Source organism: Phalacrocorax aristotelis, chromosome 13 (genome assembly GCF_949628215.1).
Source record: "Phalacrocorax aristotelis chromosome 13, bGulAri2.1, whole genome shotgun sequence".
Classification (NCBI taxonomy): Eukaryota; Metazoa; Chordata; class Aves; order Suliformes; family Phalacrocoracidae; genus Phalacrocorax; species Phalacrocorax aristotelis.
The window spans coordinates 2,383,729-2,399,277 of NC_134288.1; the positions used below are offsets into that span (position 1 = coordinate 2,383,729).

The 15,549-nt window shown below is 61.1% G+C and overlaps 1 protein-coding gene across 1 annotated transcript; it reads left to right on the top strand.

The window, feature by feature from the left end:
* The first annotated feature begins 2,514 nt into the window (after positions 1–2,514).
* On the top strand, positions 2,515–6,226 carry LOC142064324 (uncharacterized). The gene is made up of 5 exons (XM_075109107.1): positions 2,515–2,858; positions 3,004–3,144; positions 3,798–3,959; positions 4,151–4,240; positions 4,603–6,226. The coding sequence occupies exons 2-5, from the start codon at positions 3,049–3,051 to the stop codon at positions 6,046–6,048; spliced, it is 1,794 nt and encodes a 597-aa protein (XP_074965208.1). The 5' UTR covers positions 2,515–2,858; positions 3,004–3,048; the 3' UTR covers positions 6,049–6,226.
* Positions 6,227–15,549: the final 9,323 nt, after the last annotated feature.

The window sequence follows — 15,549 nt, forward strand, 5'->3', positions numbered from 1 at the left end:
ACTCTGCCCATCTGCAGAGAGAAAGTAACCCCAGCTGCAGGGAGCCTACAGCGGGCACCTGGAGGGGCCCTCACAGCCCTGCGACACCGGCAACAAGGGACATGTTGTGCAGGCGTTCTTTAGCTCTAACTTCTGGAAGGCCTTCCCACAGGAACTGCTATGTATCGGAGGCTGTGAGCAGTGGCTCGAGGTAAGGCGTGAGCTCCCTCAGTCTCTCTCTCCACCCCAGCCTCTTTCCCGGGACAATGCCAGCCCTTCAGGATCACCAGCACTCGTCCCCACACCTCCACAGCCAGCCCCTCTCTCCCCCAGGCTAAAGGCGTCCTTCTCTCCTGGCTGGCCAAACCAGAGGTCCCTCCTGTTCCCTGGCAAGACGGTCAGCACGCAGACGCAGAGAGGGAAATGCTCGCTGCAGGCAGCTAGGTACGCTCCCGAGCACCTTGGCTGCCCCTGGAGCAGCCAGCCCCTCGGGCCCTCTTCTCACTCATGTCAGCACCAGAAAACACCAGCAGCCAAACCACCTTCCCTCTGCTACTCCAGCCCTGCCCGGTCACTCTGGATTCTGTTCTGAATTGCCTTCTTTCTGTTCGTGCCCTCTCCTCGACTGGAATGGCAAAACCCCGTGACACGGGGGTGAGAATATCTTTGTAAGCAAACTGGCTGGCAGGACGGAGACACGCAGCGCCGCGTGCCTCTGTCGCCTCTGCACCCCGGCCCCTGCCGAGGCTTTCGGCAGAGACCGCCTTCCTCCTGCCCTCGCTGAGCTCCTGGGCTCAGAAGTGCCGTGAACTTCAGTGGGTCTCTTTGCAGGGACGTCACCACGCTCGTAACATCGCAGGCTGTCCCAGCTGATGTGTGGCCATGGGATCCTCTCCGTGAGCTTTACCGATACCCCAACACACCGCAGTGTGCTGGTTTTGGCTGACAAGGCGTTAATTCTCCTCCCCGTGGGGCGCCGGCTACCTTTCCAGCTTCCCGCGCTCTGCCACGTCGGCGGGAGGCTGGCAGGGGCAGAGGGGCAGGGCCACGGCGGGGGCGGCTGCCCGCCGCTGCCCAATGGCATGTTCATTCCGTAGCATGTGACACCATGGCCAGTATATTAAGGGGGGGGCAGTTTTCGGCTCGGAAGAGGCGCGCCGTGGGGCGGGCGGGCGCCTGCGTCGCGTGGCGTATTTCCGCCCTTCATTCCCCTCCCCCGCCCCGCCCGGGTTTTGCGCCTCTCGTTGTTCTCATTTCCATTGCATTGTTGTTGTTTGGGTTTTTTTTCGAAATCTTAATCATCGAACTGTTCTTATCTGAACCCACGAGCGTTACCCTTCTGATTCTCTCCCCGATCTGCCCGTGGGGGAGTGAGCGAGCGGCTGTGCGGGGCTGAGCTGCCGGCTAAACCACGACACACAGGTAAGGAGCGGTCTCTGTTTTTAAAGTGATGGAACCCCAGAGGTGTGACACAACTTCCAAGGGGGTCTTAGTTTAGCTAGTTCCTGTCACTTTTGTGACTCCCTGACTTGCACTGCACAGGGCGTTCTGCTCTGCCTTGCCTAGCTTCTTACAGGCAGAGCCCGGCGGATGCACGGTCTGGCGTCTGCTGCGGCTCTCGGGCGTCCCTGTGCTTTCCAGCTGCAGAGGAACTGCACACAGGGCCTCGCACGTCCCCTACCGGGACCACATACAGCTCCGGCAGCGCTTCCTGAGGGTGCAAATGTCTGTGAACACGGCGCAAGGGGCGTCGCTGTTGTGGCTGAGGAGCCAACGCCGCAGGGAGAGGGGAGTCGGGGCACAGCCGATGCCGCTCCTGCGCTTGCAAAGCAGGAGAAGAGCGGCAGCTGGCGCATGTGCAAGAGGCTGCTTTGGAAGCAGAGGAGCATGGTTCCTGGGCCGTGCACTTTGCTGTTTCCCGCGAGACCCACGGTAATCATCGGCACGTACCATTTATTACTCTCCCTGTTTCTTGCCTTTGTTTAACAAGAGAGCCTGGCAGGACCTCTCCCGTTTCAAAGCTGCCACGACGACCTGAGGAGGACAGGCGACGCACCACCGATCCCAAACGCGGGCACGCAGTCGTTAGGCTCGATGGTCGGGCCGCCGTTCAGCAGGACCTAGACGGGCTGGAGGAAGGGGCCATCGGCGACCTCACCGCATCCAGCCCCAAAGCGGTAGGAAGTGAGAGCCGAAGCGAGCAGCAGAGACGAGGGCGGGGGAGGCTGACTGGGAAGGGGGCAGAGAGGTGCCTGGGCTGAAGGGGAGCCTGAGGAAAGGGCAGGGGAGGGGTTTCCCTCGGCCTCTGTTTGCCTTCTGCGTTGTTTCTCAAGACGCGAATCGGGAATTGGATGTTGACTGCTGTGGGCCAACAATCCAATTCAGTGCAGTCGCCTGACTCGAGGCTGCTTTGCCCGTGACAGGGAAGAGGTCTAAAAAGGAAAAGGGGGAAAGCTGAGCTAAGAAGGAGCCTCTCTGCTGTGGCCGTTCCTTGCATCTCTTCCCGCTTGTCGAGGATGCCTGCTTTGCTTCACAGAATCGCAGAGGAGTTGAGGTGGGAAGGGCCCTGTGGAGATGACCTCTCAAAGCGCGCTCAGCAAGAGCGGGTGGCCCACAGGCCTGTCCCATGGTCCGGTGGGCGGCAGCCGGGCGGCGGCACGGCAACGCAGCGATGTGACAACGCTGCAACGTGACAACGGTGTGATGCGACAATGCCCCGTGGCTCTATATAGCCGCTCGCTGGGAGCCTCTGGAGCGAGCGGAGTCAGCGCAGGGTCGCAGCTCCACGAGAGCTCTTGGAAGGAGCCGCGGAGCGCCGTCTCACTGCTGGCGTCCGAAAGGCAGACGCACTGCCGAGTGCACTGGGAGAGAGGAGAGAGGTGAGCAGCGGGGCCGACGGAGAGGGCTCAGCCGGGGAGCCCCGGGTGTGGCAGGGTTGCTCTGGGGCCTTGGCACATGCCCTTTCTTGCAAGTGCCATGCAGGAGGCTTCTTGAGCTGGCACCTGAGTGTCTCTGTCTTCCTAGCTCGGGCACAGGAGACGGCACCTGGGAGAAGGAGCTACTGGGCTGATGGATCCGAGGCTGCTGGACCTCCCCCTCGGGGTCAAAATCCCTGTGTTGCCCGGCTCCAAGCCTGTCTTCTGCAGGGCAAAGCTGGGGGAAAAGGTAAACGAAGCAGAAAGGGGTAGAAAAGCTCTCTTCTTTTACGGGGTCCCCGTCATTCAGAGAAGGGGCGGCCTTGTGCCCACCTGCTCTACAGCGGGAGCTGCAGCCCTTCAGTCGCACAGGGCTGGGGAGGCGCGGGGAGCGCGTGGCTCCATGGTGCCAAGAGGAAGGAGGACTTGCCCCATAGCGGTGCTCCAGGCTGGCCAGAGCTGGATGGAGAGGAGTCTTCCAGCTACCTTTAGCTTTGCACAAGCACAGCTTGGCACCTCTGGGGAGCAGCGCAATCCTGTTTTGCAACAAGGGTGAATTGCCTGAGGAAAAGGCATGGCTGTAGGCAACATTGCAGCTCAGCTCCTTACAGGTGCAGCACGGGGTGCACCCCTCTCACCCCCGCAGTAAACAGCTCCTTGTCTGCCTCCAGCACCGGTAGAGATAGCCACCGGACGGGGGGGTGTAGGCAGAGGCCGCCTTCTCCGCTGGAGAGTCTCTGATGTAGCGAGAGCTCTCCTCTGGGTGGGAAGCAAGCCAGGGACTAGCCTGTACCTCGGAGCTTTGGAAATGCCAGCCTGTGTGTGTGAGGAGCTCGGAAGCATGTTCGTCTCCGCTGCTCTCTCCTGACCTGGAGTTCATCCTCTGGAACATCTCCCTTACAGCTTCAGCGGCCCTCATGCTATTTTGACCTGGGAGATCCCTACGGTCGCCGACTGCCCACAGAGTACAACAGCCTGCACGACCCCCATCTCCGGGCCTACCACAAACGCCAAGACAACCTGCAGAGGCTGAAGAGAGGGGGTTTCGTCACCAGCGATGGCAAGGTGCGTTTGGCCGATAGTCGTCGGGCCGATAAAAACGGTTCCCTCCGAGCGGGGTTCCCTGAGCGCAGAGGGAGCACGTGCAGAGGAGCAGCCCCCCTCCCGCTGGGTTTGGGCTGTTTCGGGGAAGGCAGCCTGCTGCCAGTAGCTGGCTTGACAGCGTTCGGGCGATTTCTGCCCTCGTCTCTCCGTAGGTGGTTTGCACTCTGAAGGAGTTCAACGAGTACAGGCAGTATCTGACCGGACTCAAGCTGGAGGCAGAGTACGTGTTCAGGCGAGAGGAGGTAGGCAAAGCGCAGTGTTGGCGGACGCCTGTCAGCGGCACGGTGCCGAGGGCTGGGGCTTGGCTCGCGGCATCTCGGGGGGGGCGCTCAGTGCAGAAGAGATGAGGGCTGTGCTCGTGGGCCAGGCGTGGTGCCGGGGAAAGGACTAGCCGGCTCGGAGCTGAGCCAGCGCAGGGTGCTGGGGTGGGCATGGGCAGGAAGGTCATGTGCGAGCCCGCGTTGTCCTGAGGGAACCCTTCTCTTGTGCCCTCGCCGCGTGGCTGAAGCAGAGCGCTGGCCTGGGCCCGCGTGAAGCCTCAGCACGCAGGGGCGGGAGCGCTTGTCTGGGCAACGGCGAGCCACAACGCGGTGTCACCTTGCAGGAAAGGCTTCGGCAACGCCTGGCCACGTTAAGGGATGCCCACAAACCGCTGGGGACAATCGACGCTTCGTGCCTGCTGGAGCAGCTGCGGCAGCCTCAGAGACCACCTTGCCCACCTCCACCCGCGAGCAGAAAGATCTCCCTGAAATCGGGGCGCTGCAGGAGGCTGAAAGCAGCTTTGGATGAAGGCCAAACCTGCTCCCAACCTGAGCTGGGACAGGAAGGTGCTGAGCTGCCCAGGAGGGTCAGTAGCGGTGCTGACTCCGGCAAGCAGCCAGACCACGCTGCAGACAGCGTGTCCAGAGCTGCGTCTCAACAACAAGCCGCAACAGAAGCCCAGAAGCTTGAAGAGGTGGCTGAGGCTGTGGTGTGGGAAGTGTTGCAGAGGGTGAAGGCTCCTCGGGCTCAGGCTGCCTGCGTTTTAAGGAGGGCTGCCCAGGGGATCAGGGGAAGCTTGTGTGGCAGCGCCGGAGGAGCAGAGCCTTTGGAGACTTCTCCTTCACTTTGCCAGCAGGAAATCGGACGGGTGGCCAAAGAGCTCGTAGCGACCGTTCTGGAGAGCTTGGCAAAGGCTTTGACATCCAGCATGGCCACAGCGTGTGAGCCAGGGCCGGCAGGCAGGCGGAAGGAGCGACCTGTTGCCGGAGGAGCCACCCGAGCCGAGGAAGAGAAATCGGGGCAAGCTGAAACAGCAGCTTCCGATGGAGCGTCTGCAGAGGCTTCCCTGGACAAACTCATCAGAGAAGTTGTTGACGGCGTTTGCTGCACCTTGGAATCCTTTGCAACTTCTCAGGTTGAACGAGACCCTAGCTGCAAATATTCCAACAGCCTGGAGCTTCCTGGGAGAAATCTCTCCAAGAGACAGGCGCAGCCATCCCAGGCGCCTTTCTCAAGGCAGGCTGTGGAACAAGCACAGGGACTCCCCAGAGCATCTCAACAGCAGAGCCTGGAAGCAAGCAAGGGACCAAAGTCGCTTGCCTTGCAGCCACTGCCAAACAGAGTCGCTGCTGATGCCTCGCAACTCAGTGGCACGACTGCCGGGGAGAGCATCCAAAATGCCTCCTCCGGAGTTCAGCAGCACCACGCCGAACGGGCTGGGTATGCCACAACTGTTGTCCCTGAGGTTCTTGCAACGGCGCCGAAGTTCGAGCGAGAACTGACGCCGAAGCCGACAGCCTTAGCCAACACTTTGGCTATAAGGGCCATGGCAAGCCGCATCATCGACTCTGTTTTAGAGCGGAGCTGTCAACCCGGGCCTGCCCTGAGTCCCAGACTGAATTTTGGAAGGTGCGTCGCAAAGCTGCCTGCACCATCAGATGGAAAGGAGAGCTATCCCGCTGAGGACGTCCTCCCCTCCGTGTGCCCACACTTCTCCGGACAGCCCGTCGTCCGGCGGGTGCGAAGCCCCCTGCCCGGGCAGGAGCACAGCGCAGAGCAGTGCGCGTAAAGCTTGTGCAAGGCGAGCCGCAGCAGCCCGTGTCAGAAAGGAGGGTGTTAGCTGGCAGGCTTGTGGACACTGTCCTGAGGAGGTGTGTGGCAGGAGAGGTGCAGAGCCCCTGGGCAGCTCCACCAGGCAGCACACACAGACCTTACGCCCTTGTGCTCGCAATAAAGAGCTCACTCCCAAGTGCTTGCTTGTGCCTACCTACGTTCAAGCCAGCCCAGGCTGTGTCTGGGCATTTTCCCTGCGGCAATCTCCCTCGTCTTTTTCCCTCCTGCGGCCTCCGTCACGCTAAGACCCGATTTTAGAGGGAATCTTAACCACGGAGGCGAGAAGTAGCCAGCATTTTTGTCTTGTTTAGCAAGCTTTGCTGCCAGGCTAGCGGAGGGGACGGGTCCGGTTCTAGGAGGCCTGGCTTTCACCTTCTGTGAGGGACAATGTTGGCCTTCGCCTTGAGATCCTTTTTGCAGGGCCCTTTCTCCTCAGGCCAAGCTCCCCCAGAAGCTCTGCACAGTTAGGTGCTGTCACTGCGCCTGGGATGGGCGGTGGCCTCTCCACCCGGGGCCCGCTCTGCCACGTGTTGTTTGGGTCTGGTCTGTCCTGAGCGGGGAGGCAGGTATGTTGTGGAGGCCCAGAATGGTGCACGGGAGCAGGTTCGCACGAGCAACCCGTGCCAGGGCTCAGCCAGAGGGGAGCGGCGGGAGCAACCCCCTCTTGAACGGGAGCTCACTACCCTGCTGTGCCGCACACGGGCTTGGCCTTGGACGGTCTCCCATGGAGCATCCCCTGGGGAAGGGAGGCCTTCGGTCCCACAAGGAGACAAGGCCGAGGGTTGACAGTTGACATTCAAACGCTAACTGCTCGGCGGTGGAAATTTGTGACCGAGGAACGATCCGGCACGGAGGGCAAGGAGGCCCCACTGCGAGAAGGGGTTGACCTGGCTGGAAGCAGGGGTGCCAGAGACAGCAGGACACCCTGCAAGGGAGCGCAGTTTCCCTGGGTGATTAGAAACAGCCTCGGCACTGCCTTGTAGCCATCCTGGAACGGAAGCTCTCAGGGGCCACCTCTGACTGGCCAGCAGAGCTGCTCTGGGAGATGGGCCCACGGCCCAGCTGAGGTGCCCCAGGCAAACCGCTCAAACTGCTCACGGGATGGGCGCTGGTGCAAGGGGAGGGAAGGAACCTGCTTGTGACGCATCATTGCCGACTCCAGGTAGAGCCGCTCTGCCCAATGCATTGTTCGGGTTTTTTGGTTTAGCTTGGTTGTTTTTCGTATTCAAGCACAAACGTGGGTTTAGTTTGCCTCGAGGGGTGCCGTAAAAATTCCCCAATAGCAGGAAACAGAGCCCGGCCTACCCAGAGAACCTCTCGAGTCTTTGGTTTACCACTCTGCCCATCTGCAGAGAGAAAGTAACCCCAGCTGCAGGGAGCCTACAGCGGGCACCTGGAGGGGCCCTCACAGCCCTGCGACACCGGCAACAAGGGACATGTTGTGCAGGCGTTCTTTAGCTCTAACTTCTGGAAGGCCTTCCCACAGGAACTGCTATGTATCGGAGGCTGTGAGCAGTGGCTCGAGGTAAGGCGTGAGCTCCCTCAGTCTCTCTCTCCACCCCAGCCTCTTTCCCGGGACAATGCCAGCCCTTCAGGATCACCAGCACTCGTCCCCACACCTCCACAGCCAGCCCCTCTCTCCCCCAGGCTAAAGGCGTCCTTCTCTCCTGGCTGGCCAAACCAGAGGTCCCTCGTGTTCCCTGGCAAGACGGTCAGCACGCAGACGCAGAGAGGGAAATGCTCGCTGCAGGCAGCTAGGTATGCTCCCGAGCACCTTGGCTGCCCCTGGAGCAGCCAGCCCCTCGGGCCCTCTTCTCACTCATGTCAGCACCAGAAAACACCAGCAGCCAAACCACCTTCCCTCTGCTACTCCAGCCCTGCCCGGTCACTCTGGATTCTGTTCTGAATTGCCTTCTTTCTGTTCGTGCCCTCTCCTCGACTGGAATGGCAAAACCCCGTGACACGGGGGTGAGAATATCTTTGTAAGCAAACTGGCTGGCAGGACGGAGACACGCAGCGCCGCGTGCCTCTGTCGCCTCTGCACCCCGGCCCCTGCCGAGGCTTTCGGCAGAGACCGCCTTCCTCCTGCCCTCGCTGAGCTCCTGGGCTCAGAAGTGCCGTGAACTTCAGTGGGTCTCTTTGCAGGGACGTCACCACGCTCGTAACATCGCAGGCTGTCCCAGCTGATGTGTGGCCATGGGATCCTCTCCGTGAGCTTTACCGATACCCCAACACACCGCAGTGTGCTGGTTTTGGCTGACAAGGCGTTAATTCTCCTCCCCGTGGGGCGCCGGCTACCTTTCCAGCTTCCCGCGCTCTGCCACGTCGGCGGGAGGCTGGCAGGGGCAGAGGGGCAGGGCCACGGCGGGGGCGGCTGCCCGCCGCTGCCCAATGGCATGTTCATTCCGTAGCATGTGACACCATGGCCAGTATATTAAGGGGGGGGCAGTTTTCGGCTCGGAAGAGGCGCGCCGTGGGGCGGGCGGGCACCTGCGTCGCGTGGCGTATTTCCGCCCTTCATTCCCCTCCCCCGCCCCGCCCGGGTTTTGCGCCTCTCGTTGTTCTCATTTCCATTGCATTGTTGTTGTTTGGGTTTTTTTTCGAAATCTTAATCATCGAACTGTTCTTATCTGAACCCACGAGCGTTACCCTTCTGATTCTCTCCCCGATCTGCCCGTGGGGGAGTGAGCGAGCGGCTGTGCGGGGCTGAGCTGCCGGCTAAACCACGACACACAGGTAAGGAGCGGTCTCTGTTTTTAAAGTGATGGAACCCCAGAGGTGTGACACAACTTCCAAGGGGGTCTTAGTTTAGCTAGTTCCTGTCACTTTTGTGACTCCCTGACTTGCACTGCACAGGGCGTTCTGCTCTGCCTTGCCTGGCTTCTTACAGGCAGAGCCCGGCGGATGCACGGTCTGGCGTCTGCTGCGGCTCTCGGGCGTCCCTGTGCTTTCCAGCTGCAGAGGAACTGCACACAGGGCCTCGCACGTCCCCTACCGGGACCACATACAGCTCCGGCAGCCCTTCCTGAGGGTGCAAATGTCTGTGAACACGGCGCAAGGGGCGTCGCTGTTGTGGCTGAGGAGCCAACGCCGCAGGGAGAGGGGAGTCGGGGCACAGCCGATGCCGCTCCTGCGCTTGCAAAGCAGGAGAAGAGCGGCAGCTGGCGCATGTGCAAGAGGCTGCTTTGGAAGCAGAGGAGCATGGTTCCTGGGCCGTGCACTTTGCTGTTTCCCGCGAGACCCACGGTAATCATCGGCACGTACCATTTATTACTCTCCCTGTTTCTTGCCTTTGTTTAACGAGAGCCTGGCAGGACCTCTCCCGTTTCAAAGCTGCCACGACGACCTGAGGAGGACAGGCGACGCACCACCGATCCCAAACGCGGGCACGCAGTCGTTAGGCTCGATGGTCGGGCCGCCGTTCAGCAGGACCTAGACGGGCTGGAGGAAGGGGCCATCGGCGACCTCACCGCATCCAGCCCCAAAGCGGTAGGAAGTGAGAGCCGAAGCGAGCAGCAGAGACGAGGGCGGGGGAGGCTGACTGGGAAGGGGGCAGAGAGGTGCCTGGGCTGAAGGGGAGCCTGAGGAAAGGGCAGGGGAGGGGTTTCCCTCGGCCTCTGTTTGCCTTCTGCGTTGTTTCTCAAGACGCGAATCGGGAATTGGATGTTGACTGCTGTGGGCCAACAATCCAATTCAGTGCAGTCGCCTGACTCGAGGCTGCTTTGCCCGTGACAGGGAAGAGGTCTAAAAAGGAAAAGGGGGAAAGCTGAGCTAAGAAGGAGCCTCTCTGCTGTGGCCGTTCCTTGCATCTCTTCCCGCTTGTCGAGGATGCCTGCTTTGCTTCACAGAATCGCAGAGGAGTTGAGGTGGGAAGGGCCCTGTGGAGATGACCTCTCAAAGCGCGCTCAGCAAGAGCGGGTGGCCCACAGGCCTGTCCCATGGTCCGGTGGGCGGCAGCCGGGCGGCGGCACGGCAACGCAGCGATGTGACAACGCTGCAACGTGACAACGGTGTGATGCAACAATGCCCCGTGGCTCTATATAGCCGCTCGCTGGGAGCCTCTGGAGCGAGCGGAGTCAGCGCAGGGTCGCAGCTCCACGAGAGCTCTTGGAAGGAGCCGCGGAGCGCCGTCTCACTGCTGGCGTCCGAAAGGCAGACGCACTGCCGAGTGCACTGGGAGAGAGGAGAGAGGTGAGCAGCGGGGCCGACGGAGAGGGCTCAGCCGGGGAGCCCCGGGTGTGGCAGGGTTGCTCTGGGGCCTTGGCACATGCCCTTTCTTGCAAGTGCCATGCAGGAGGCTTCTTGAGCTGGCACCTGAGTGTCTCTGTCTTCCTAGCTCGGGCACAGGAGACGGCACCTGGGAGAAGGAGCTACTGGGCTGATGGATCCGAGGCTGCTGGACCTCCCCCTCGGGGTCAAAATCCCTGTGTTGCCCGGCTCCAAGCCTGTCTTCTGCAGGGCAAAGCTGGGGGAAAAGGTAAACGAAGCAGAAAGGGGTAGAAAAGCTCTCTTCTTTTACGGGGTCCCCGTCATTCAGAGAAGGGGCGGCCTTGTGCCCACCTGCTCTACAGCGGGAGCTGCAGCCCTTCAGTCGCACAGGGCTGGGGAGGCGCGGGGAGCGCGTGGCTCCGTGGTGCCAAGAGGAAGGAGGACTTGCCCCATAGCGGTGCTCCAGGCTGGCCAGAGCTGGATGGAGAGGAGTCTTCCAGCTACCTTTAGCTTTGCACAAGCACAGCTTGGCACCTCTGGGGAGCAGCGCAATCCTGTTTTGCAACAAGGGTGAATTGCCTGAGGAAAAGGCATGGCTGTAGGCAACGTTGCAGCTCAGCTCCTTACAGGTGCAGCACGGGGTGCACCCCTCTCACCCCCGCAGTAAACAGCTCCTTGTCTGCCTCCAGCACCGGTAGAGATAGCCACCGGACGGGGGGGTGTAGGCAGAGGCCGCCTTCTCCGCTGGAGAGTCTCTGATGTAGCGAGAGCTCTCCTCTGGGTGGGAAGCAAGCCAGGGACTAGCCTGTACCTCGGAGCTTTGGAAATGCCAGCCTGTGTGTGTGAGGAGCTCGGAAGCATGTTCGTCTCCGCTGCTCTCTCCTGACCTGGAGTTCATCCTCTGGAACATCTCCCTTACAGCTTCAGCGGCCCTCATGCTATTTTGACCTGGGAGATCCCTGCGGTCGCCGACTGCCCACAGAGTACAACAGCCTGCACGACCCCCATCTCCGGGCCTACCACAAACGCCAAGACAACCTGCAGAGGCTGAAGAGAGGGGGTTTCGTCACCAGCGATGGCAAGGTAGGTTTGGCCGATAGTCGTCGGGCCGATAAAAACGGTTCCCTCCGAGCGGGGTTCCCCGAGCGCAGAGGGAGCACGTGCAGAGGAGCAGCCCCCCTCCCGCTGGGTTTGGGCTGTTTCGGGGAAGGCAGCCTGCTGCCAGTAGCTGGCTTGACAGCGTTCGGGCGATTTCTGCCCTCGTCTCTCCGTAGGTGGTTTGCACTCTGAAGAAGTTCAACGAGTACAGGCAGTATCTGACCGGACTCAAGCTGGAGGCAGAGTACGTGTTCAGGCGAGAGGAGGTAGGCAAAGCGCAGTGTTGGCGGACGCCTGTCAGCGGCACGGTGCCGAGGGCTGGGGCTTGGCTCGCGGCATCTCGGGGGGGGCGCTCAGTGCAGAAGAGACGAGGGCTGTGCTCGTGGGCCAGGCGTGGTGCCGGGGAAAGGACTAGCTGGCTCGGAGCTGAGCCAGCGCAGGGTGCTGGGGTGGGCACGGGCAGGAAGGTCATGTGCGAGCCCGCGTTGTCCTGAGGGAACCCTTCTCTTGTGCCCTCGCCGCGTGGCTGAAGCAGAGCGCTGGCCTGGGCCCGCGTGAAGCCTCAGCACGCAGGGGCGGGAGCGCTTGTCTGGGCAACGGCGAGCCACAACGCGGTGTCACCTTGCAGGAAAGGCTTCGGCAACGCCTGGCCACGTTAAGGGATGCCCACAAACCGCTGGGGACAATCGACGCTTCGTGCCTGCTGGAGCAGCTGCGGCAGCCTCAAAGACCCTCTTGCCCACCTCCACCCGCGAGCAGAAAGATCTCCCTGAAATCGGGGCGCTGCAGGAGGCTGAAAGCAGCTTTGGATGAAGGCCAAACCTGCTCCCAACCTGAGCTGGGACAGGAAGGTGCTGAGCTGCCCAGGAGGGTCAGTAGCGGTGCTGACTCCGGCAAGCAGCCAGACTGCGCTGCAGACAGCGTGTCCAGAGCTGCGTCTCAACAACAAGCCGCAACAGAAGCCCAGAAGCTTGAAGAGGTGGCTGAGGCTGTGGTGTGGGAAGTGTTGCAGAGGGTGAAGGCTCCTCGGGCTCAGGCTGCCTGCGTTTTAAGGAGGGCTGCCCAGGGGATCAGGGGAAGCTTGTGTGGCAGCGCCGGAGGAGCAGAGCCTTTGGAGACTTCTCCTTCACTTTGCCAGCAGGAAATCGGACGGGTGGCCAAAGAGCTCGTAGCGACCGTGCTGGAGAGCTTGGCAAAGGCTTTGACATCCAGCATGGCCACAGCGTGTGAGCCAGGGCCGGCAGGCAGGCGGAAGGAGCGACCTGTTGCCGGAGGAGCCACCCGAGCCGAGGAAGAGAAATCGGGGCAAGCTGAAACAGCAGCTTCCGATGGAGCGTCTGCAGAGGCTTCCCTGGACAAACTCATCAGAGAAGTTGTTGACGGCGTTTGCTGCACCTTGGAATCCTTTGCAACTTCTCAGGTTGAACGAGACCCTAGCTGCAAATATTCCAACAGCCTGGAGCTTCCTGGGAGAAATCTCTCCAAGAGACAGGCGCAGCCATCCCAGGCGCCTTTCTCAAGGCAGGCTGTGGAACAAGCACAGGGACTCCCCAGAGCATCTCAACAGCAGAGCCTGGAAGCAAGCAAGGGACCAAAGTCGCTTGCCTTGCAGCCACTGCCAAACAGAGTCGCTGCTGATGCCTTGCAACTCAGTGGCACGACTGCCGGGGAGAGCATCCAAAATGCCTCCTCCGGAGTTCAGCAGCACCACGCCGAACGGGCTGGGTATGCCACAACTGTTGTCCCTGAGGTTCTTGCAACGGCGCCGAAGTTCGAGCGAGAACTGACGCCGAAGCCGACAGCCTTAGCCAACACTTTGGCTATAAGGGCCATGGCAAGCCGCATCATCGACTCTGTTTTAGAGCGGAGCTGTCAACCCGGGCCTGCCCTGAGTCCCAGACTGAATTTTGGAAGGTGCGTCGCAAAGCTGCCTGCACCATCAGATGGAAAGGAGAGCTATCCCGCTGAGGACGTCCTCCCCTCCGTGTGCCCACACTTCTCCGGACAGCCCGTCGTCCGGCGGGTGCGAAGCCCCCTGCCCGGGCAGGAGCACAGCGCAGAGCAGTGCGCGTAAAGCTTGTGCAAGGCGAGCCCCAGCAGCCCGTGTCAGAAAGGAGGGTGTTAGCTGGCAGGCTTGTGGACACTGTCCTGAGGAGGTGTGTGGCAGGAGAGGTGCAGAGCCCCTGGGCAGCTCCACCAGGCAGCACACGCAGACTTTACGCCCTTGTGCTCGCAATAAAGAGCTCACTCCCAAGTGCTTGCTTGTGCCTACCTACGTTCAAGCCAGCCCAGGCTGTGTCTGGGCATTTTCCCTGCGGCAATCTCCCTCGTCTTTTTCCCTCCTGCGGCCTCCGTCACGCTAAGACCCGATTTTAGAGGGAATCTTAACCACGGAGGCGAGAAGTAGCCAGCATTTTTGTCTTGTTTAGCAAGCTTTGCTGCCAGGCTAGCGGAGGGGACGGGTCCGGTTCTAGGAGGCCTGGCTTTCACCTTCTGTGAGGGACAATGTTGGCCTTCGCCTTGAGATCCTTTTTGCAGGGCCCTTTCTCCTCAGGCCAAGCTCCCCCAGAAGCTCTGCACAGATAGGTGCTGTCACTGCGCCTGGGATGGGCGGTGGCCTCTCCACCCGGGGCCCGCTCTGCCACGTGTTGTTTGGGTCTGGTCTGTCCTGAGCGGGGAGGCAGGTATGTTGTGGAGGCCCAGAATGGTGCACGGGAGCAGGTTCGCATGAGCAGCCCGTGCCAGGGCTCAGCCAGAGGGGAGCGGCGGGAGCAACCCCCTCTCGAACGGGAGCTCACTACCCTGCTGTGCCGCACACGGGCTTGGCCTTGGACGGTCTCCCATGGAGCATCCCCTGGGGAAGGGAGGCCTTCGGTCCCACAAGGAGACAAGGCCGAGGGTTGACAGTTGACATTCAAACGCTAACTGCTCGGCGGTGGAAATTTGTGACCGAGGAACGATCCGGCACGGAGGGCAAGGAGGCCCCACTGCGAGAAGGGGTTGACCTGGCTGGAAGCAGGGGTGCCAGAGACAGCAGGACTCCCTGCAAGGGAGCGCAGTTTCCCTGGGTGATTAGAAACAGCCTCGGCACTGCCTTGTAGCCATCCTGGAACGGAAGCTCTCAGGGGCCACCTCTGACTGGCCAGCAGAGCTGCTCTGGGAGATGGGCCCACGGCCCAGCTGAGGTGCCCCAGGCAAACCGCTCAAACTGCTCACGGGATGGGCGCTGGTGCAAGGGGAGGGAAGGAACCTGCTTGTGACGCATCATTGCCGACTCCAGGTAGAGCCGCTCTGCCCAATGCATTGTTCGGGTTTTTTGGTTTAGCTTGGTTGTTTTTCGTATTCAAGCACAAACGTGGGTTTAGTTTGCCTCGAGGGGTGCCGTAAAAATTCCCCAATAGCAGGAAACAGAGCCCGGCCTACCCAGAGAACCTCTCGAGTCTTTGGTTTACCACTCTGCCCATCTGCAGAGAGAAAGTAACCCCAGCTGCAGGGAGCCTACAGCGGGCACCTGGAGGGGCCCTCACAGCCCTGCGACACCGGCAACAAGGGACATGTTGTGCAGGCGTTCTTTAGCTCTAACTTCTGGAAGGCCTTCCCACAGGAACTGCTATGTATCGGAGGCTGTGAGCAGTGGCTCGAGGTAAGGCGTGAGCTCCCTCAGTCTCTCTCTCCACCCCAGCCTCTTTCCCGGGACAATGCCAGCCCTTCAGGATCACCAGCACTCGTCCCCACACCTCCACAGCCAGCCCCTCTCTCCCCCAGGCTAAAGGCGTCCTTCTCTCCTGGCTGGCCAAACCAGAGGTCCCTCCTGTTCCCTGGCAAGACGGTCAGCACGCAGACGCAGAGAGGGAAATGCTCGCTGCAGGCAGCTAGGTATGCTCCCGAGCACCTTGGCTGCCCCTGGAGCAGCCAGCCCCTCGGGCCCTCTTCTCACTCATGTCAGCACCAGAAAACACCAGCAGCCAAACCACCTTCCCTCTGCTACTCCAGCCCTGCCCGGTCACTCTGGATTCTGTTCTGAATTGCCTTCTTTCTGTTCGTGCCCTCTCCTCGACTGGAATGGCAAAACCCCGTGACACGGGGGTGAGAATATCTTTGTAAGCAAACTGGCTGGCAGGACGGAGACACGCAGCGCCGCGTGCCTCTG

Coding starts and splice junctions, on each gene's coding strand:
- LOC142064324 (XM_075109107.1), top strand. CDS start 3,049: ATGGATCCGAGGCTGCTGGACCTCCCCCTCGGGGTCAAAATCCCTGTG. Junction 3,960..4,150: donor TCGTCACCAGCGATGGCAAG/GTGCGTTTGGCC, acceptor GTCTCTCCGTAG/GTGGTTTGCACTCTGAAGGA. Junction 4,241..4,602: donor ACGTGTTCAGGCGAGAGGAG/GTAGGCAAAGCG, acceptor GTCACCTTGCAG/GAAAGGCTTCGGCAACGCCT.